At 53.1% G+C, this 20572-nt stretch overlaps 2 protein-coding genes across 4 annotated transcripts in view; one reads left to right on the top strand and one right to left on the bottom strand.

The window, feature by feature from the left end:
- PPP2R5D (protein phosphatase 2 regulatory subunit B'delta) overlaps positions 1-8205 on the bottom strand; it is a 28955-nt gene extending 20750 nt beyond the window's left edge. The window contains exons 1-5 of one of the 3 annotated variants that reach the window (XM_068675440.1): positions 8050-8205; positions 7604-7684; positions 2059-2266; positions 982-1181; positions 538-648 (exon numbers count right to left, since the gene is read on the bottom strand). In XM_068675440.1, coding sequence (XP_068531541.1) covers positions 538-648; positions 982-1181; positions 2059-2266; positions 7604-7684; positions 8050-8076 — 627 coding nt within the window. In that variant the 5' untranslated portion in view covers positions 8077-8205. Of the gene's footprint in view, positions 1-537; positions 649-981; positions 1182-2058; positions 2267-5934; positions 6150-7603; positions 7685-8049 lie in introns of those variants that run through there. The other 2 variants (XM_068675441.1, XM_068675439.1) reach the window with 2 other exon arrangements.
- A 6642-nt stretch (positions 8206-14847) lies between these two features.
- ABHD12 (abhydrolase domain containing 12, lysophospholipase) overlaps positions 14848-20572 on the top strand; it is a 36245-nt gene continuing 30520 nt past the window's right edge. Inside the window, exon 1 of the mRNA XM_068675430.1 lies at positions 14848-15242. Within this exon, the coding sequence (XP_068531531.1) occupies positions 15091-15242 (152 nt within the window). The 5' untranslated portion in view covers positions 14848-15090. The remainder of the gene's footprint in view (positions 15243-20572) is intronic.

Genomic DNA, 20572 nt, shown 5'->3' with positions numbered 1-20572 from the left:
AGTTCCCTGTCCTTTTCTGGTCGTGTCTGCTCCCAGTTAATGCACCTGGATCACATCCAGCACACAGGTGACGTGTTAGCGGGTGCTGGCACAGGTTTTATTTTGGCAACAGGCACTCTTCTTCCTCCACATGCCTCCTAGGGAGCATGGCAAGAAGAGACAAGGGTGCTACCTCTAATTCTGCTGAAGCCTCGAGGACGAGGGCTCTTGAGCCTTTGTGAGGGAAATTAACGCTGCAGGGATTTGCTTCTTACGTAGGCAATACAGCACGACTCCCTCTACTCCCAGCAAAGCGTTCACTTCCAGCCCACCTCTGTGCCACATGGGACGATGGGAATCTGCAGGTAAATGCTGCACAGATCCAGCAGTCTGCTTCCAGGACAGCCCTGCACTGCCTCTGACCCACGCGTGGCAGGCCTTGCCCTTCCCTCTCCCAGCACACAGCAAGCCTCGCTTGCTGGGGCAGGCAGCAAGGTGACACGGACCCCTGAGTCCCCAGAGATGAATTGATCAGCTCCCTATCCTGCTCCTCCTCACCTGGAGGTGCGGCCAGGCAGCCTCTAACGTAGGCTCATCTTCCTCGGGGTCAAACTCCGCACCTGTGGGATTGGATGACGGCGGGAGCGTCCGGAAAAGGTTCACTGAAAACTGAGGGGAGCAAAAAGGGGTATGAATGCCAGCCCCGAGCTTCACGGCGGTCCTCCCAGCAGCAAACCCCTCAGCGCTGTGATTTGCCATAGCTGTGCCCACAGACAGCTCCCCTTCTAGAGGCTGCAGGGTTACAGATCGCACGTGAACTCCACGAGTGCAGCCTGGGCCAGGGACAAAAGCTTCCAGCTCAATAAAGGAAGGGGTAAGACTGGGGTCATGCTGCTCTCTGGCAAACCCATGTTTCTCCCTCTCTGTCTCCCTCCCAAAAGCACATGCTTCTGAGCAGTCCCTTCCTCTAACACGCAAGCACAGGCTGGCCTCACGCCCTACCATGATTACAGCCTCAGGATAGATGGCCTCGGTGACGACGTCACGGTTGTGCGTGATGTATTCTACCATCTCGTTGAGTCCCGCTCGCTTCACCTCCTTGAACTTCAAGTCGCTGAGGGGGTCGGAGATGAAGTCGAAAAGCACGCAGCACTGCCGCAGCTTCTGGATGAAAAGCTCTTCGCGTTCGTGCGGAGGAGCATCTGGAAGAGAAAGCAAGGATGCCTGTCCTTGGAGGTGGGCAGAGCACCTACCTGGCTCGTCCAGAGATGGCTCCCATCAGAGCCAACAGCCCCACAGTGACAGGGGGAGCTGGGCAGAGCACGCGGCAGGCTCGTTGTCTTCCCAGAGAGCAGCCCAAAGGAGAGGGGCTAAGGTGGCAGAGGCCCTGCACTAATGGCATTCTCCTTTTGGTATTTTGCCACTGGAAACTGTGCTGCGAGGGTCAGCCGGGCGAACATACACCTCGCTTGCAGAATGAGTGCTGAGCTGCAAGGCACTGCCCCTGCTGAAAAGGCTCCTCCTGTCCCTGTGAACAATGTCAGCAGCGGGCCTGGCTGAGCAACTGCTGAAAACGCTTTCTCCTTGCACTTAAGGCATCTTTAATTGCCCCATTACAGAGACTAACTGCTAATGCTGTGTAATTGCCCTAATGCAGGCAAGTTCAATAGCGCTACCAGAGTTTGCAATGGAAACAGGAGAAGGAGGAGGAGGAGGAGGAGAACTGCTCCTCTCCCAGGACCGCACAGCTGCAGGAAGCATGAGCAGCCTGCACCGAGGACTCTGCACCTTGCCACCTTCCTGCATAATCTGCAGGATCTGAAGCAATCTCAAGTTAACTTGAGCACCAGGGCTTCAATCAGCTCAAACGGGAAGGCAACAAAGCTCACACTCCTTTTCTTTTAGGCTTCCCATCAACTCCCAGCCTGCTGCCACGCCAAGCACCTTTCCCAGAGCCATCCCTGCAGCACAGCTGGCAGGAGGCTAGTGGGACGCTGCCAGGGGCCCTCTGGAAAGAGCCCTCACACCACAGCGCTCTGCCTGGAGGAAGAACAGCTCATCAGGCAGGCCACCCTGTACCTTTGAGGGCTGGGAGCTTTTGCAGTTCCCGGTTTTTGCTCAGATTGAAGCGAGAAGAGCTGTGCCGACGCTCCTTCTTCACAATCTGGGGTCCCCCCGAGTACTTGATCTTGTTCAGCTGGGTCGGAGGGGGAGCACTGTTACTGGGACGCTTATTCGAAGTCGGCTGCTGCTGCTGCTGCTGCGGCTGCTGCTGCGGCTGCTGGGCCTGACGAGAAAAGAGAGGAGAATTCATGAGCTTTTACCTTCAAGCCTCACAAAGAGTCAGGTGTAATCAGCGTCTTCTTGGCCTGAAGACACAGGGCACATTTTGCACTGCTGGACTCTCATTTCAGCACATCTCACCTGCTTCTGCAAGGCTCTAGACCGGTCGGTTGCACTTGCAGCACACTTGCAAAGTGGGCATCAGTTTTATTCACTCCTGAGAGGTTCCACGAAGGCATCAGAGCCTCCTGGTACACGGGGCGCTAGAGATACGGAAAGCAAAGCCACGTCTTGCCACAAGCTGCTAGAATTTACTGACACAAACTCTTTGCTTGTGCTCTCCCCCAGCAGACATTCTCTCCACTTTGTGCTTGTTAAACAGCACTTGCCGGTTAACAGCAAGTTGCTTATTTTCTTGCATTTCCTTATTTTCAGCGGGTCACCAGAAACTCAAAGCAGTGTTTTCGCAGCTCAGCTCTGTTTGGCTGAAGCTCTGATGGTCCTGCCTGGGCCCTAATGGCTAACTAACCGATCCCATGCCACCACACTGACCTAACTCACGGAAAACACGTGGAAAAGGGCGACATCCCGACACAGCACCCAGCAAGGCTCCCATCCCCTGGCTCAGCCAACTCCTCCCAGCTGGCACACGAAGCCAAGGAGCTGCAGGGGGAATCAGTTCAGGGCCCCACAGGGATAGTGCAATGGATTGGGGGGGGAGGTGGGTGAAACCCTTGCACGTCAGTCCCTTCAGTACAAACACACACCTCCCCGGGATGCCACCCTGTAGGATTTTGGGGGAAAGCTCCAGCAGAGCAGCAGCTTGTCCGGGCTCTCCTCCAAACAAGATTCAGCCAGTATTTTCCTGCGAGGAGCAGCCTAGCTGCAGCTTACCCAAGACAGGAACAGCCCTTACCCAAGCCGAGCCCTGACGCTTCCCAAAGAGGTGCAGCACAGCAGCGCTGCGCAAGAAGCAGCGAACACACCCACACGGGGCTTGCAAGAGATCTCGAATGGTTCTGCTTCAAACTCAGCCCCGAACCAAGGTGGGGGGAAGACGAGAAGATCCGAACTCCCTGCAGTTGAGATTTGGTTCAGTTCTTTGTGTGGAGCAGCACGGTCTGATGAAGAGAGGAGGGAGCGAGACAAGCCTTGTGATGAGCGCAGCTGCACCTGCCAGAACCAGCAGGCCCAGACCACAAACTGGAGGCAGCAAATCCTGACCAGGGGTCTCCCCTCAGCAGCCAAACTGGGCTGAACCCTTGCTGGAGCCCTTCCAGGAGCGAAATACATCCCTCACCCCGACCGTTTGGGTAGCAGGGCAGCCTGAGGCACCCAGATGCTGCCCTGGCACCTTAGGGGAGGCGAGTCCTCTGCTCTGGGTCACTCTTCTCCTTCAACGGGGAAGGAGGGCAGGATGTGAATGCCGAGCCACCACGGGGGGCAGATGATACAGAGGGAAACCAAAGATGTGTCAGCAGCCCGACAGGTAACACCGAGGGAAGCGGGGCACCTGGGCTGCCCTAGAAGACATGTGGGGCTGACAGGACATGTCTGTGCGTTCCCCACCCACTCAGGAACGCCCCAGGCAAATGTTCCCAGCTCGGTACACGCACCGCACGCTCCCAGCTTACAGCCACGCTCCCCTCACCAGGGGCTCTGCAGGACTCCTTGCCCCCAGTGCCCGCAGTCCTCGACACGCAGCTTCGGATTTAACCACTGGGCGCTCAGGAAGCAGACACACCGACGCAGAAACCACACAGCCGAGTTTGCCAGAGCAAATCTGCTGGTGGGGAAGGTCGGGTAGGCTGCGCCCGTGCTGCAGCGCTCAGGGGGGTTAGGAAGGATTGATCCTCTCTGGGCTTTTCTGGCGTTGGACTGAGTTCTTGCTTTCAGGAGGTGGCAGGCCCGCTGTCCCCTCTCCCTTCAGTACCTCCTACCTCCGTCACATGAATCAGGAGCGAGGAGGCTCGCTTCAAGTTCCCTAACGCAGCCTCCATCCTTGAGATCACCGCAGGCTGCGAGGACTGAAGGCTTTCCCCTTCACGACCTCGCCAACCCTTCCCCTGGCGTGGCCACCAGCTCCCTGCCACGGGCACGGCCCCGCCTGCTCCCAGCACCCCCACGGCAAGCCCTGCTGCCCGCCTGCTGAAGCCAGCGGCACCAAGTGTGGTGCAGCAGCCCCACCTTCCCCTCTGCGGAGGAGCCAAGAGGATGGGCCGGCCCCAGTCGCACCCGGGGTTTCAGCTCCCCCAGCTCCTTGGCATTTCCTCCCTGCTGGTTCCCACCGCCTCTCCTTCTCCTCCTCCTCGCGGGGAACTTGTCGGTGCACGTCGCTGAGCCCCGGGCCCCAAACCTCAGGCTCGGGGCCGTTTCAGTGGCAGCTCTGCTCCGCTCTCCTGCCCATCCATGACCTCACCTCTGCAGGCACTCCCACTGCAGCTGGGCGCATCGCCGCCGCTCCGCCAGCCCTTCTGCCTCGCCGGTCCCTGGAGCATCCCCCGCTCGCTAAGCTCCTCAGCCCGGATCTGCTCTCAGCTCCTCCTCCTCCTCCGATGACTCTTCCCTTCCCATCCCTCAAGTCAGTACCTGCTCCCTTTGTCTCTCGCTACCCGGCTTCCCTATTAAAAACCGAGCTCCCTGCCTCCGAGGTAACAGCAGCACGCCGGAAGGCCTGGCCCTGAATAATCGACTCCAGGTACTGCAGCACCGAGCCCCGCGGAGGCGGCTGCAGAAGACGTAAGGCGGCGGCTCGGTGAGAAGGAGCACCCCCCTCTCCCGGAGCCGCACACCCCATCCGCCAGGCTGCGAGCTGCCCTTGGGGCTGCACGGCAACTCCTCTTCCCTCTTCCCTGCTGCTGCTAATCCCCGCTCCCACTTCCAGGTCATTAACTCTCCTCCCCACCCAGCTGCCTCTCCCAGTCGCTCTGGCCAGGAGGAGTAACTCTGTCTCATCCTCTCACCCAACACCGCCTTGGTCTCTGACATTATTTCTTTTTTCTCCTTAAACAGCCACAGAGAAATTCTCTCTGTTCATACCTCCATCACGTTCCACAAACCACACCAACCTTTTATTTCCCACCCCCACATCTTCCTCCACAGCACCCGTATCTCCCAGACAAAACTGTCCCTCCAAAGGCAGGGGTTTCCTGCCCCCTTCAGCCCCCTCTGCAGAGACCCCCACAGGAGGTCCTTGACTGGGATCTGCGAAGCCAGAGCTGCTCCTCGCAGAGCTTTGCTCATTCCACCAGCCAGGACAACTTGCCTGTAAAACGAGTCCCAGCTTTCGGGCTAAACGAGGGCTGCCAGCCCTTCCCTGCTCCTTGGAGCACAGCGTGAGGGAGGAAAAGCAGCCACTGGAAGAGGAGCGCCCAAACACTGCTCTGCTCCAAGCCCCTCAGCCATCTGAGAGCCGAGGAAAGGTGACAATTCCCTTTGGCGCTCACAGCTTTCACCTTCAGAAAAGCACCCAGACAACCACAACTCCACGGAAGAATTCAGAGGGTACAAGACTCCCACAATGGCAGCAGAGGCACCAACCCCACCACACGATACTGCTCTGGGTGTTTCACGAGGAAAAACCCCCTCCTGCTTCCAACAGGAGGAAGGAGCCTCAATCCCAGCACACGCACCGAATTCCTTCCAGTCCCCCAATGTGAAAGTCAGAAATACCTTTCTGTGCCTCCTGAAGAGCAGGAAAATTGCATTCAAACTGGCATACATTTCTTCTGAGCAAGCAAAGAGCTCTCTTCCATTCTGCAGCAAGGCAGTCTGGAGGCAGGAAAGCACCGAGAGGGAACGACTCCACTGCAAGCTCAACAGGGAAATGGAGACGAGACCTGTGGCAGTGGCACATTGCAGAGGTGTCTCCTTTCTGCTCTCTGTTCCTATGATCAAAGGAGACCCAGCTTTCCATCTTAAAGAAGGGCTGGAGTTTGTTTGGGGTATGAGGAAGTGGCTGGGTATGTTTTGTGGGAGGGAGGGTTAGACACAACACCTCCAAGTTTCTCCTGCGCCGAGGAACAACCAGACATTATGTGCCATGTCAGGTCACGGAGGGAAGCTCGCAGCCTGAGCTGTTCCCCCAGTCAGCAGCCGGCTCTCCAGCAGGCTGTCTGCACCTCTGGGCACAGAATAAAACGGGCAGAGGCCAGGATGAGGATGGGATAGAGAAAAAGGACCTACGAAACCACCACCTGCTCCAAGGAAACAAACTCAGCTGATTCCTACACAGCAGGCTGGCCATGAGCAGGGCTTGAACCCTGAAGTGGAGCAGCTGTGGCAGGTCTGCAACCCAGGTCTGTGCTTTGGAAGAGACTCTAAAATACCCATATTTTGACCACAACGTTCCCACTGAACTACAGATTTCCTCCTGGTCTTCATTCGCCTTAATTCTCCTCCCTGAGACCCTCCAGATCCTAAGTGCAACATGCTCCAGATAAGACTTGAGCACGCAGGCTTCTATGCACAGAGAAGCGGCACAACTTGTTTGCCAAACGGCAGTATGAAAATAAATAAAATACCCACATACACACGGGCATCCTTCCTTCAACATGTGTACAACGCTCCTCCCAGACAACTCTCAAAACCTGCAGCCACGCTGTTTGAGTGCTGCTCAGAAAAGCTGCAGTTCACCCAAGTTTTTGCTAGTTCTAGCCCTGCTTATCATCTTATCACATCCTGCTGAGGCCATCCTAATACATCTGGCCTGGCAGCATCCAAATTGAGAGCGAAAGAGGCTCTGCGTAGCTGGGAATAGACCGTGCCTTTTCGTGAGTAATGCTGCGTTCAGCGATGAGGCTGTAATACTGAAGGAGAATTATTTCATCTCCAGCTCTTCACCCCTATTCTTCGAGGTGTCCTAGCAATTATTTCGTAGTCTCACTCCCCCAGAAAATGCCTCAGAAGAACAAGTTCTTTTTGCTGCAGCTCCTCACTACTCTCCCACTCTGACACAAGGTGACAACAGGGTTTATTGTGCTTCGCTCTGACAGGAGCACGGAAGCTGCTCCAGCCTGTCAGCCTTCCTCCTCCCTGAGAGCTGCGGCTCCTCTCCCTCCGCACGCTCTGTGCGCAGCGCTTGCCATCAGCGTTGTGCCAACTCTCTCCTCGCAGGGCCGCGGGGTACGGGACTCACCCCGTCTCCTCCTCAAGCTGCCATCACTCCCTTTGGGCTGAATTTGACGGGGCACTAACTCCACCTCAACTTTTAGGTTTCGGCGGCTCCGTGAGACGCCGGGGAGGTGTGCTAGCCGGCGGGGCGTCCGCAGGACACCCCCAGGCGTGAGACACCGCTCTTCCTCGAGGATGCGCAGGGCTGGAAGCCTGGTGGCAGCCTTACCTCCTCCGAATTCTCTGCCCCGCCATCCTTCCCTCCACCACCTCCAGCCTTCGGAGCGCTTTTGGCTGACTTCGGAGACTCCTGGAGAGGCAACAAGACACGGGGGGGGGGCGGCTTTCACCTCGTGCCACCCCTCCCAGGACCCCCCTAGAGGGTTAGGGTGGGGATAAAGGGATGGAGGGTGGATAAAGGAGGGAGGGGGGGGGGGGTGGATGTCGGTGCCCCCCCCCCCAGGCGCGCCCCCGCCGCCCTCCTGCACCAGCCGCCCCGCCCCCTGCCGGCCGCAGCCCCGCGTGCGCGCGCCCCCGCCTCAACGGCCGCGCCGTGAGGGGAAACAGGGCCGCGGCGGGGAGGGGGTGAAGGCAACGGCAAGGCCCCGCCGCTGAGGGCCGGGCTGAGGGCTGAGGGCTCTGGGGGAGCCCCCCGGGGGCCCGTCCCGGCCTCACCTTCTCCTTCTTGAGCTTGTAGGGCATGGTGAGCGCCCGGCCCCGGCCCCAGCCCCGGCCGCGCTCCCGGCCCCGGCCCCTGCCGCTCCGCTCCCGCCGCCGCCGCCGCCGCCGCCGCCTGCGCCCGGGCCCGGCCGCGGCTCCCCGCTCCCATTGGGCCAGCGGCGGGAGCCTGCCTAGCAACTGCTGACGCCGCCGCCGCGCCGCCGCAGCGCGGGGGGATTTTCTGATTGGTGGAGAGGGAGAAAGGGGGGGGGGTGCTGAGGGGATGGGGATGGGGATGGGGGGGGGGAGCTGCCTCAGCCTCCTCGCCTCAGGGGGTGCCTCCTCGCTGCAGGGTTTGGGCACCACAGGGGAGAGGTTCATGAGATCCCACCTAAGCACCGCGCTCAGCACCCAACATGAGGGTGTAGGGCTTGGGGATGTGGGTTAGGGGAGGGATCTCGGAGGTCTCTGACAGGCTGGGGGGTTCTGTGAAGGGCAAGGACCTCCGGGAGGGCTGTGAGGATGACCAGGGGGCATCTCTGCTAGGAAGATGGGCTGAGGGAGTTGAGGTTGCCCAGCCTGGAGAAGAGAAGGTTCTGGAGAGACCTTATAGTGTCCTTTCAGTATCTTAAAAAGTCCTACAAAAAAGCTAGAGAGGAGGTCTACTTCGAAATGTAGTGACAGGACGAGGGGGAATGGCTTTTAACTAAAAGAGGGTAGACTTAGCTTAGAAATTAGGAAGCAATTCATCACCATGAGGGTGGTGAGGCACTGGAACAGGTTGCCTGGAAAAGCTGAGTTCCCCCTCCCTGGAAGTGTTCAGGGTCAGGTCAGATGGGCCCCCGGGCTACCTGGTCTAGCAGGAGGTGCTACACCACCATCAGCTGGCTCCAGGTGGGCTTTGTGCACCTAGGCACAACCCTCTGAGCCTGCCCACTGAGCCAGCTTCCAGATTATCACACTGTCTGCTCATTAGTTTGTCCGTGATGCTCACACTGGGGTGCTGAAAGCCCTTCTCAGGTCAAGAGAAGAAACATTCATTGCTCTCCCCTCGCCCAGTCCTCTCACTACAGAAGGCCATCAGGTTGCCTCAGCGTTATTTCTCCTTCATAAATCCATGACACCTGCTCCTGATCATCTTCTTGCCTTCTGTGCATCTCAAACGCTTTCCAGCATCACTTGCTCCTTCAGCTCCCCGGGGATCAGGGAAAGGCTGACCAGTCGCTGGTTCCCTGGGTGCTCCTTTCTGCCCTCCTTGAAGGGGGCAGGGAGATGAGCTTTCTTCCAGTCCTCACAAACTTCTCTCCATCACCATGACCTTACGAAGAGCATCGAGAGTGGTTTGTAAGGGCATCACCCAGCTCCCTCAGCATGTGTGCCATCAGGTCCTGTGCACTTGTCTCCATCCAGTTTTTTTCAATGTTCCTCAACCTGATGCTCTTCTCCCTCTCTTCCTTACTGCAGACATTCCCTCCAGCCTCAGGGGCCTGAAGGCAGCAAAGGTCAGGAAGTTTCCTTGCGGCTGCTGACCCCAAAGCGTTCCCTTGCAGCCTACCTCGGCGCCACGTGGGAATACAGCCATCTACAGGCGGCTGCCGCACAGAGCAGCCACATATTCCAGTGTCAGTCAATTACAGACATCCTAAGTCTGGGATTTTTGCTGTAGTAAGGGAGTAGGGTCAACAAAGCTGAGATTTTTGTCAAAGTTGTGTGTTGAGGTGGTTTCCTTCTTAACTTACAACTTCCCAGGCCTAGCTTGGAGTGGGACAAGGGAAACGCTGAGTTCTCCTGCGCTTTGCTAGGAAGCCAGCTGACGATATCGAGCTTGGCTGCTCCAGGCTGTAGTTCTGTCACCTGGCCAGCAGACTGCCTGCGAGAGCTGGACTGAGATGCCTTTGTGTTTTCCTCTGTCATCTGGATTCTGCAGAACTGTCCCGTGCCCTTGGAAATGCGTGCTGCACTGCAGAGGAAGGAGCTAAATGGGACCTAGGACCAGCCTATGGCTTTACCAGAGTAGCCTGAATGCCTTCTGCATCTGGAACAAATAACACATCTGGGTAGAAGATTCCCATCAATCTTCTCTATTGAAAAAAACTAAACACGGGGTCAATCTTTTCAAGCTCATCAGTTAAACAAATCTAGCGAGGCACGTGGGGAAAATTTCCTTGAGTCTATTATATACAGCAATGCCTTCCCCCTTACGACAAAGACGTAACGCCCAGCAAAGTCACGCTTACAAGTCTGGCAGCGAGGCTGTAAGCAGAGGTGACATTGAACTGTATAGATGGTATTTGCTCAGCCATACCTGGGGAAAAATGTTTCCAGAGGTCAGCTGAGCTTTGCATGCGCCTGGACAGAATCCCCTGATGCCTGCTGGCAGCACAGCAATTCCTGAAGTGCTGCTAATGCTCCAGTGATGGAGGTAGGATGTGTGGGGCTGCTTCCAGGCACTTGCACTGGGAGCCAGCTGCGGTGCTGCAAAGCCCTCACACCGCCCATCAAGCACAAACTTGTGCAAACAATTTAAGATAAAGCATTTCTGTCTCGATGCTTAAGAAAAGAGCGTAATTTGCTTGTAGCATCAGGTTTCCCTGCTTGTCCTCCCAGAGAGGAGCAGCTTGAGGAACAGAAAGCTGTGGGTGTCTGTCCTCCTAGCAGGTCTCTGTGGATTTTCAGAGGTACTGCTGCCTTTCTCAGTGGTGTAGTCTCCTTGTGCTCTGCTTCGAGTCTCTTCTTGTTGGCTTTTGCCCCCTTTCAAGCACCTCGTCCTCAGAAATGGCTTTGTCCTTGCCTTTTCTGTTTGCTGTGCTGCTTTGAATAGCCTTGTGCTTTCCAGAGACGTATCCCCCAGTAGTCTTCTCACCAGAATTTTCTCCTGGCTTCTTGCTTTTTTTTTTTTTTTTTTTTTTTTTTTTTTTTGCGTTCCTTCAGTGTCTCCTTCTCTGGGTTTTGTCTTTTGCGGAGACTTAAGAGCTTCATCCACAGCCAAACACATCTATCATCCCTTCTCTTGCTAATGTTACTTACGATCTGTGCTCAGTCGCTGTCCTTTGCTTTCCATCTTCAGGTGCAGCTGCCTGTGGAGAACACAGGGTAGGAAGGAGACTGGCACAGCTGCAGTCCAGCAGGCTGTGTCCTTGCCCTATGGCCTGTGTCCACACCTCTTCCAGCTCATTCCAGACACACAGAAACCTTACGGAAGGTGTCCTTGCCCACAGGGGTACTTTCTACTAGAGCTCTACAATAATCTTCAGTTGTGCCCTGAGCTAAGAAATACCAAATTCTTTCTCAACTTTTTCTCTGACTGGATTTTCCTGTTCTTCCTGCACATATTCTCTTTGCAGAACCACGCAGAGTTACTGGCTGCTGAGAAATCCTGTGGCAGCACATTCCCCAGGCTGTTTTGCATTGTTCAGATGAAGTATTTGGTGACCGCAGACAGTAAAATCTCACCCTAGCTTGCCTGTAACAGCAGCAGAAGCATGGTTTGTAGGTGACCCTTGCATTGACCACTCCCATCGAGTCCACAGTTTGGGATTAAGAATGGATGCTGCGCATTGATTTCTGTGAGTGGGCAAATTTATGATGCCACATTCATCTCTTACAATAGGTCAGAGGGATAAGTACTGATCCCAAATGGGAGAACCTCTCTCATCTTCTATAAATTATGTACTAGCAGTACAGCACACATTACACTTAAAAAAAAAAAAAAAAAAGCTGAAAAAAAGATGACGTGGTGATTTCTAAATCTTAACAATCTGATATGATGGGACAGACCAAACAAATGCCTGTTTATACTTGTACCTAGTTAAGGAAGCCTTCAGAAATGCTGAGAATGGCTTAAGGTCACTACAAGAAAATATTTGCTTGCCTTCTCTCTAGCACAGAGCGAATGCCAGTCGCTATTAGGACCCATGCCATAAATATAGACTTTCAAGTAATCTTCCTTACATGACCTTCCTGGTAATAAATTTTCTCAGTCATTTCAGCGGGTTTATGACACCTGAGACCATCCTCCTCATACCAAAGCCTGTCAGGCAGCTTGCAGCTCTGTCTTCACAGGACTGCCCTGTCACTCCCAAGGAGCCCAGTACAGCTTTGGAAGCGGTGGCTCAAGGAATGATTGCCACTCGCGACTTGCTGTCACCACATGTCCAAACACACGGCTAACAATCCCCAACTGCAGCTGCGAGCCTTCCCAACGAGATGCAGGGAATAAAGTAAAAGCTGAGGGAAAAAAAAAAAAAAAAGACACTCTCCTTTGCTGTTCAAAGCATGTGCAAGAATCACTAGTGTGTTCAAAAGCCTGCTTGAAAGTTTTAGGAATTATGCTGTTATATATGGAGTGGTAATTCGTGTTGAGAAAATGGTTGATAATAAAGAAGGGGGAGATGTGGGAGTGTGGCCATGGGGGTCAGAAAGCCCCGTGGTTGGGATAACATCAGACTCTTAACAATGAGGCCATCAGGAATATAAAAGAGTTTAGAGGGAACAAAGAAGGGGGATTCAGGAGACTCCATGCAGTCTCCGGTTTCTTGTTCTCCAGCCATTAAGGCATGGAAGTTTCTGGGTGTTTGCTGTTGTTATATGCAAAGTTGTTTGACCAATGAAAAGTTGTTTTGAAAAGAACTGCTGTAGGAAGAAAGGTGTAAGAGGGGAGCCTGCCCTCAAGATAAAAAAAAAAGGCAACACGATGAAGTTATGTCGTCAATGGGGAGGCAGAAAGAAGGAATGAAGAGGAGCAAGCAAGCAGAATGGAGACCAGGATGGGAACAGGCACATTGATCGCCTCATGAAGATGGGTTCTGCCAAACTCAGCAAACTGCTCACAGAAGCTCGTACAGAAAGTCGCTGGACACAAGGAACAACCCGAAGTATCAGTACAGGCTGGGGGACGACCTGCTGGAGAGGAGATCTGAGGAGTAGGACCTGGGGGTCCTGGTGGATGACAGGTTGACCATGAGCCAGCACTGTGCCCTTGTGGCCAAGAGGGCTAACGGGCTCCTGGCGTGCATTAAAAGGAGCGTGGCCACCAGGTCAAGGGAGGTGATCCTCCCCCTCTACTCTGCCCTGGTCAGGCCTCACCCAGAGTACTGTGTCCAGTTCTGGGCTCCCTGGTACAAGAAAGACAGGGATCTCCTGGAAAGAGTCCAGCGGAGGGCCACAAAGATGAAAGGCTGAGAGACCTGTGTCTGTTCAGCCTGGAGAAGAGAAGACTGAGAGGGGATCTCCTCAGTGTATATAAATATCTGAGGGGTGGGGGACAGAAGGATGTAGCCAACCTCTTCTCAGTGGTTTGTGGGGATAGGACAAGGGGCAATGGCTGCAAGTTAGAGCACAGGAAGTTCTGCACTGACATGCGAAATAACTTCTTCAGGGTGAGGGTGACAGAGCACTGGGACAGGTTGCCTAGGGAGGTTGTGGAGTCTCCTTCTCTGGAGATATTCAAGGCCCATCTGGGCAGCCTGCTCTGAGGAACCTGCTTCGGCAGGGGGGTTGGACCCAATGATCTTTTGAGGTCCCTTCCAACCCCTACAGTTCTGTGATTCTGTGAGGTTGCAGTGGGATCGCTCAGCACCTGGCGAGCAATCTCTGAGGCCTTAAAGAGCCCTGTGGGGCCACAGTCACAAACGTGTGGCTTGCCAGACAGTGAGGGAGCTGCGGGCTCCTTTACTGATCCGACTGCTACGCCATGGGCCCCTCTGCTGCTACAGCCATCGAAGGCTTTTGCTGTTCTGCCCCCGGGTGACCTGGACGTGCCTTTGGACCCAGGCCTCATTGGCCTTGAAAAGGAGCTGGATATGCTTTTCTTTGGTCCGGGAAGAACGGGATACATAAGGCCTGAAGACCGAGTTGCTTGACAACTTAAAGCGAGACATTTTGTTCAAAAGGAATGGAAAATGGAGACTATTAAGTCATGGAACTTAACAGTCATGGAACTTAACAGTTCAAGGATTGTTTGTTACCTTTCCTGATTGTACGTATATATAGGCATACTCGGGTTTAGTATGTAAAGCAATGTTCTGTGTATTTAGAATGTTTGATGTTCGTGTGTGCATGTTGGTGGAGCGTAGACTCCCTGCACACAAAGTGCTGTTTACTTGCCTTTTATACCTTTTATACCTTTTATAAGTATAAATATTACTAAATTCAGATTGAGTTGAGACTTTATTTATAACACTCCTTTTTGGTCGTGATTTTGCTCCTTGGATTAATTTGTAATGCCGTATTTTCCTGGAATCTCCAGGTATGTTCCAGGTATGGGACCAGTTTGCAGCGATACAGAAGAAATGAATGTATGATAGCTGAGGTCTGAAGAGGCCTGTTTTCTGTGAATTTTTCCACTTTTTCCCTTTACGAGAACACACAAGGTGCCTTGATGGACCAGCTCGGCATTCGGTACACAGCAGTGGCAATACGAAATGGGGTATGTAAGCACGGCTGTTTTCTGCAGCGCATCGCTAGAATACGGGTATTTTAGTCACTGGTACCAGAAGGGATGTTTTATTTGTTCCTTTTTTTGCCGCTAATCATTGCAGCAGGGAATTGCCATTTGGGTAAGCGAGCTCTGTGGCAACACAGCCTTGCCTGCGTGTCTGTGAAGAGATCAACACATAAAGATGTTTTCTCGTATGCTACTGTAAGCTTCCCAAAGGGTTAAAGGGAACATATGAGGGGAGAACATAACTGCGTCCTAAACTTTGCTACGGCTGATTTATGCTTCAGAGGACACTTGGCTGAGCTGCCGCCTGGCACCGAGCCCACCCGCGGCCTCGCCTCAGGCCGCCAACAAAATGGCGGCGGGCGCGCAGTGCCCGCAGTAAAGATGGCGGTGCGGAGGGGGGGCGGCGGCCAGCCGCGGTGCGGGCGAGCGGCGCCTTTGTCCCCGGCCCGGCTCCGGAGGCGGAGATTAACGGGGGCGGAGCTGGGGCGAGCACGAACTGGGCGAGCGGCGGCGGCGGCTGCAGCTGCTGCTCGGGGAGAGCCGTAGCTGCCGTCTACCGCCATCCCGGACCACCATTACCACCACCCCCCCCCCTCCGCCTCCTCCCCGGCATGAGGAAACGCAACGAGTCGGTCACGGTGGAGCATGAGCGCGCCGCCGCCGCGCCCGCGCCGCTCGACAAAGGCTGCAGCCTGAGGCACAGCCTCCGTCTGCCCGCCGCCACCGCCGCCGCCGACACGGGCATGAAGCGACCGCTCGGCAGGTGAGCACCGGGGCGAGCGGCACCGGCACGGAGCGCCGAGCCTCCCCGCCGTCAGCCCTGACCGGGCGCTGCCCTGCCGCCATGCCCCGGGATGGAGCCAGCCCTGAGGGGAGCCCTCAGGGGGTGTGTGGTGGTCGGGGGTCTCGGGGTGTTGTTAATTTGGGGATTAATTAGAGGGCCGGGAGGGGCTGGGGTTGGTACCCGCGCACGGCCCCGTGTGGTCCCATGGGCGCTGAGTCCTGTCAGGGAGGGAGGTGTGTGGGCTTTGCCTCTTTTTGTAAAAAAAACACAGTGAGTGGGGTTTAGGTGAGGGTAGAGGAAGCTTATCTACGTGGTTTCACAAGCAAAGAGTCTAGCTGCGTTAGCATTTTTAACATTGTGCAGTTATTTACGCTGTTGGGCTAGGAGAACGCTTGTGCCCCTCGGTGCAAACAAAAATCTGTCAGGAGAGAAGATGCTCGCAAGCTGGAGCCGCCTTCGTGCATCGTTTCAGGGGGATGTGAAGGCTCGCTGATGCTTTCGAAGGGTAGGGAGGAAAAAGATGCAACCCTTGAGGCACCTCGGCGCCAGCACAGTGCTTTTCCTTCGGTTGCATTTTTCCTAAGTGTGAAGAATATTTAATGGTCGCGGTAGCTGTGTGGTTTGGGTGGCTGATGCCAAATTGCTGTGCTTCAGGAACACAGCAGCCTATAAACATCCAAAGGCAGTCGACAGATTTCTAGAAAATGGGCTCACGTGGCTGCTCCTCTGGTAAATTTTCTGAGAGTCTTTCTGTTCTCATTGACAAAATTTAATGTTTGAAACTAACATTTTCCTGCTGATGACGTAGATTTCTGTCATGTTCAATGACAGAGCCCTTCAAGTGTTGTTATTAATCCTGATGGGTAATAGCTATTTGTTTTTAATGCCCTGGAGGTAAACCTTTGGGAGCGCTCTGTTCGCGTTACGACGAGCTTTTGGTAATTGGAAATGGCGCTGGGTTGATCTCTGCATGTTAATGACTGTGCAATAGATCAGACTCTGTCAGTGCTCTGCTTTCATAATAACTCAAAAAAATCAGCGTGTTTATTCTGTTCGTTGAAGTGGATAACTTCTAGGATAAGTGGTAATCGAGTAATGGCTCGATCACTTCTTCACCGTGGCAAATAGCGTCGAAGTACTTTGTACTGAAGCAGAAGTGCTGCATCGGTGGCTCCAAACAGGTCCTGAGTGCACAGGGCAGGCTGTTGGCGTGGTCTGGCAGGCAGGTATTTGGTGGAAGCAGTCACCAGGCACAGCACAGCCACAAGCAATGCAGCATTGGGAAGGCCAAACTAAAAGCAGGGAAAATACACTCCATTTGTGGAAAGTTTTCTTGCGTTTATTCCTCCTTCCGCGCTTTTAAAAATGGTCAGCAGGCAAATTGTCCTCACTTTTCTCTGTGTTGAGCCTTTGAAGCCTGTTTCAGAAATCCTTGAAGTCCTGTATGCGTTTTAAACCTTTTTTGTTTGTTTGTTTAGTCCTGTATTCCACATACAGCAGCGTTTATCAAACTCATGATGTTGTAGGAAAGCCTTATCTGTTTGGAGCACGCTTTCCCTCTTCCGCATTTCAATAAATAAAAAAATAAATAAAATCTCAGCGACCATGCTGTGCAGTGTTGCAACAACTGGTTTACAACCAAATGAAAGCATAAAGTGGAACAATCACTTGCTTATATACTTCTGTTATTTTTTTTCTGCTTTCCCCGTATTTTGTCCTTCTTACTGACTTTCAGTGGACCTCCTTTGACTGCTTCATCCTGTGAGCCTTCAGATGGTGTTTTGCAGGCAAGACGTCTGGGTCTGCTGATCCCCTCTAGTTATGTTTTCTGCAGGATAACAAATACACTGCTGAAGTATGAAGCCTGCAGGAACAGGAGGTCCAGGCAGAAGAGGGTATGATGCCCAGAGATAATGGGGTTGTCCAGGACAGCCACCCCAAGTCATGTCAGAGAGCTGCCTAGCCCCTGGCCCACCTTTGGCAGCAGGTAGCAGTGGGCGTTTCAGGAAGAGCACAAGAGAAGGGTACATCCACAACAGACCTCCCTTGGGGGAGTATCCTGACTGTTGGCTACATAACTGATGACTAACTGCAGTATGATCACCTGGATCCTCCTGTTTTAGCATGCAAAGTTGTGCTGTTATCGCGGCGTTCGTTATGCCACTGGATAGAAAATGAATATTTGATCGTGTTGCTGTCTTTCAGCATGCTTCATCGGTTTTACTTCCCAGCTCACGGAAGCTGGGAAGAGGTGAAAACTGGCTGTGGTGAGGTTGCTGGGATGGCGGAGGTGACATGGTATCGGGAGCTGGGGTCTCGTACTGAAGCGACTAGTACCAGTACTGCAGGGACTAGTACCGGTACTATTCCTGGCAACATGCTCCTTGTTGAGAGGGGTAAAATCAGCACTTGTGCTGGCCGTGGGTTCTGTGTTCAGGGCACCTGGGGCTGCCTGCGTTTCATACAGCTGTTACGTAGGTCTCTCTGGATGTGGCTTTTCATCTTGTCCTTGGAAGTGACACACACCACTGGTTAGAAAAGCAAACCAACCCCACAGTAGCCTGAGGTGTTCACAGCATCGGGGTTTGTACTTGCAGTGGTGACCAGGGCACGTGTACTTCCCCAGCAGGGCTTTCTGTTCGTGTCCAGTGCCTCAGCAGAGGCTAAATAGCAGTGTAACCACAACTGTAAGCACTACTCACTCTTCCAGCAGTATTTTTTATTTTTTACTAGCACCGTATTTGTCCCTCTGTTTTGGTTCAGACATATCCTCACGCTGTGCTCATTCATCCGAGAACTGAAACCCATTCTGAAGAGGTGGCCGTGCATTTGAACTCCTGTTACAAAGAGCGTGTGCACATATAATGGAGATGGGTATCTGATAAATAAGATTTATGTGGTTTAGGTGAGTGTGTGCTGGAGTTAATGTGGCTTTTCTTAAGTGGTTTACAAACAGAAAGGAACAAATGCAGGTGTTTCTGTTAGTCGCCCAAACGTAGTGGTAAAATACAATATAATGATTATCTATGAGCAGTAGCTGCTTGGACGGTCTGTGAACAATTAGTTTTTTAACACATTTTGTCTGAAACTATGAAAAGAAACAGTGTGTGGTACTTGGATTCCCCAGTATGTGTGTTTTGTGTGGGTAGCCATGCCTGTAATATTGGTGCTAGGATGCCTTTTCCAGCTGGCAGTTTGAAGTACCCGCTAGCTGTTACTCAGGTGTTTCGGGGATAGCCATCACAGCGGGTTCACATTTGAAGGGTGGTTGTGAGGCTGCTGCTCTGACCCGTTTTTGTGTTCGGTGGCCGTGATGGTTTGAGGAAATGCATCTGAATAGCCTTAGGTATAGCAAACCTTTACGCGAGAGCAAGGAGAATAAAGGAAGCCAGGCAGGCTTTTAATAATGGCTCTGGTATCAAAGCAAATGCTCCTATCTCACTTCTGCTGAACCCTGATCCTGGAGGCAAACGGTCAGGTGAATATTGCCCTTCTCTCCCATGCCTTCGTTGTTATTTGTACCTTGTTAGTCCCAGCTGATAGTCAGACGATAGACCTGAGGTATTTAATTGTCATTCCATAGTCTCCTACGCTCGTTTGCTGCTATTGATAAAGCTTGGTTCTGTCCCTCTCCGTGCTGTGGAGCAGTGATAAGCTGCAAACCCCACGTGTGTAAGCTCTGTACCTTGATATTTTTGTCTTGCTGCATCTCTGGAGAAGCCTGCTGTCCTCCAGCCTGTCTCTTCACTTATCTCGGCTGTCTTCACCCTCAGCGGCCCCTATTCCTGGCTCAAGTCCCCGCAAGGTGTATTTCGGGCAGCCTTCCTCTGTCTGCCTCTAACCCATGGATCCCACAAGCTATATCCCTGTTGTCTGAACATAGGACAATTCGGTATAATTTCAGTGTGGCTGCAGTCACCCGTGCTTGCCTTGGGCACGGTTTCCTCAGCCTTTCTCTGGAAAGGCAGACGTCTTACAGTACTTTTTGTGTACATTCCTTAAGAATCTTTTTCCTGTTAAGTTTTGTGCCATTTTTTCCCTTCAGTTGCTGTCTTAAGGTCAAACCTCCTAGCGTTCTTCAAGGAGAAGAGGTGCTGCTTGTATGGGGAAGTTTCAGCGGTCACGTAACCTTTTCACCAATTCCGCCTTCCTGCTGGGTAGCCTCTGCTCTCAGTTGCTCTTGGGCAAAGTTCACAAAGGAGCTGTAAACTGGTTCCCAGTTCCTTGCTGTGCTCTTTTCCACAGTGAGTACAGGTCGAACCACAGTTCCTCATCCGGGTGCAAAACCAACTTGCTCCGTGGTTTTCTGTTTATTTATCTATTTTTTGCTACGATTCCATTTTGCAGAGGACACACAGGAATGTTTTGCTAGGATCTGTCAAAATCAGGATTGTGTAATTGCTGCACACACCTGGCTGGCTGGCCCGTGAATGGGGACAGAACCCAGTGGCTGGGTCCAAAGCCAGGCGTCACTGCTGGCCATGAGGACAGCTCATGGCTCTGAGTGCCTCTGAGCTGCTTGCAGGTTAGGATTGCACCTCCTAAATTCCTCTTTCCTTGTGCTCGTCTCCCTCTTTTCCTCAAAGGTGTGTAATTCATGCAGCTGAAATAGCAAGATTCCCTGCAAAGTGGAAGAGTTAGTAGGTGCATTTTGTTATTTTATTATTTTTTTTCAGCTAGGGATTTTTTTCTTGTGAGGCCATCGTGTTGATGTGTGCCTGACAGTTCTGTGCTGCGGTGTATGCCGTTGAAGCCTGCCTTCTTCCATCGTGTTCATCACCGGATTTGCTTTTTGTGTTAAACAGAAAGCACAAAACTCTTCCAAGCATCTCCTGGGACTCTTAGCTGCAGATCTGCCTGTATGAGCTAACATTTCTATCCTTGGATCCAATCTTCCTGTGAGTCTCTGCTTTTTCTGCTGCGTTTGCTTCGTGCTATGTCATCCCACAGACCCTGAGCACTTTTCTCAAGCTCCCCACATTTCTCTCAGAGAACTCTGCTGGAGCACTCTTGCCTCAGACTCTGCAGACAGTTTGCTCTCGAGTTATATCCGAGTTCTGTGTTGGTCTCCTCGAGCTCAGTTTCAGTGCAACGCCATCCTTCTGACATCACTTGGGCCCCTGGGTTCCATTCTGCTTTGATAGCTTATGCCTGAATTATTAATTAGTGCATTGTTATTAAGCGCTGCTGCTTTGTAATTCTTATAAGTCTCTCTTCTGCTTAGGAACTGCATAAATCACAGAGCTCTGCTTGTTTCGGTATACCTCAATTTCCCAATAAACCTGCAGTTCTGGGTAACTCCTGGGACC

Source organism: Anas acuta, chromosome 3 (assembly GCF_963932015.1).
Source record: "Anas acuta chromosome 3, bAnaAcu1.1, whole genome shotgun sequence".
NCBI classification, from domain to species: domain Eukaryota; kingdom Metazoa; phylum Chordata; class Aves; order Anseriformes; family Anatidae; genus Anas; species Anas acuta.
Note: the sequence above shows the minus strand (reverse complement) of the source record. Positions and strands in the feature narration are given on the sequence as shown.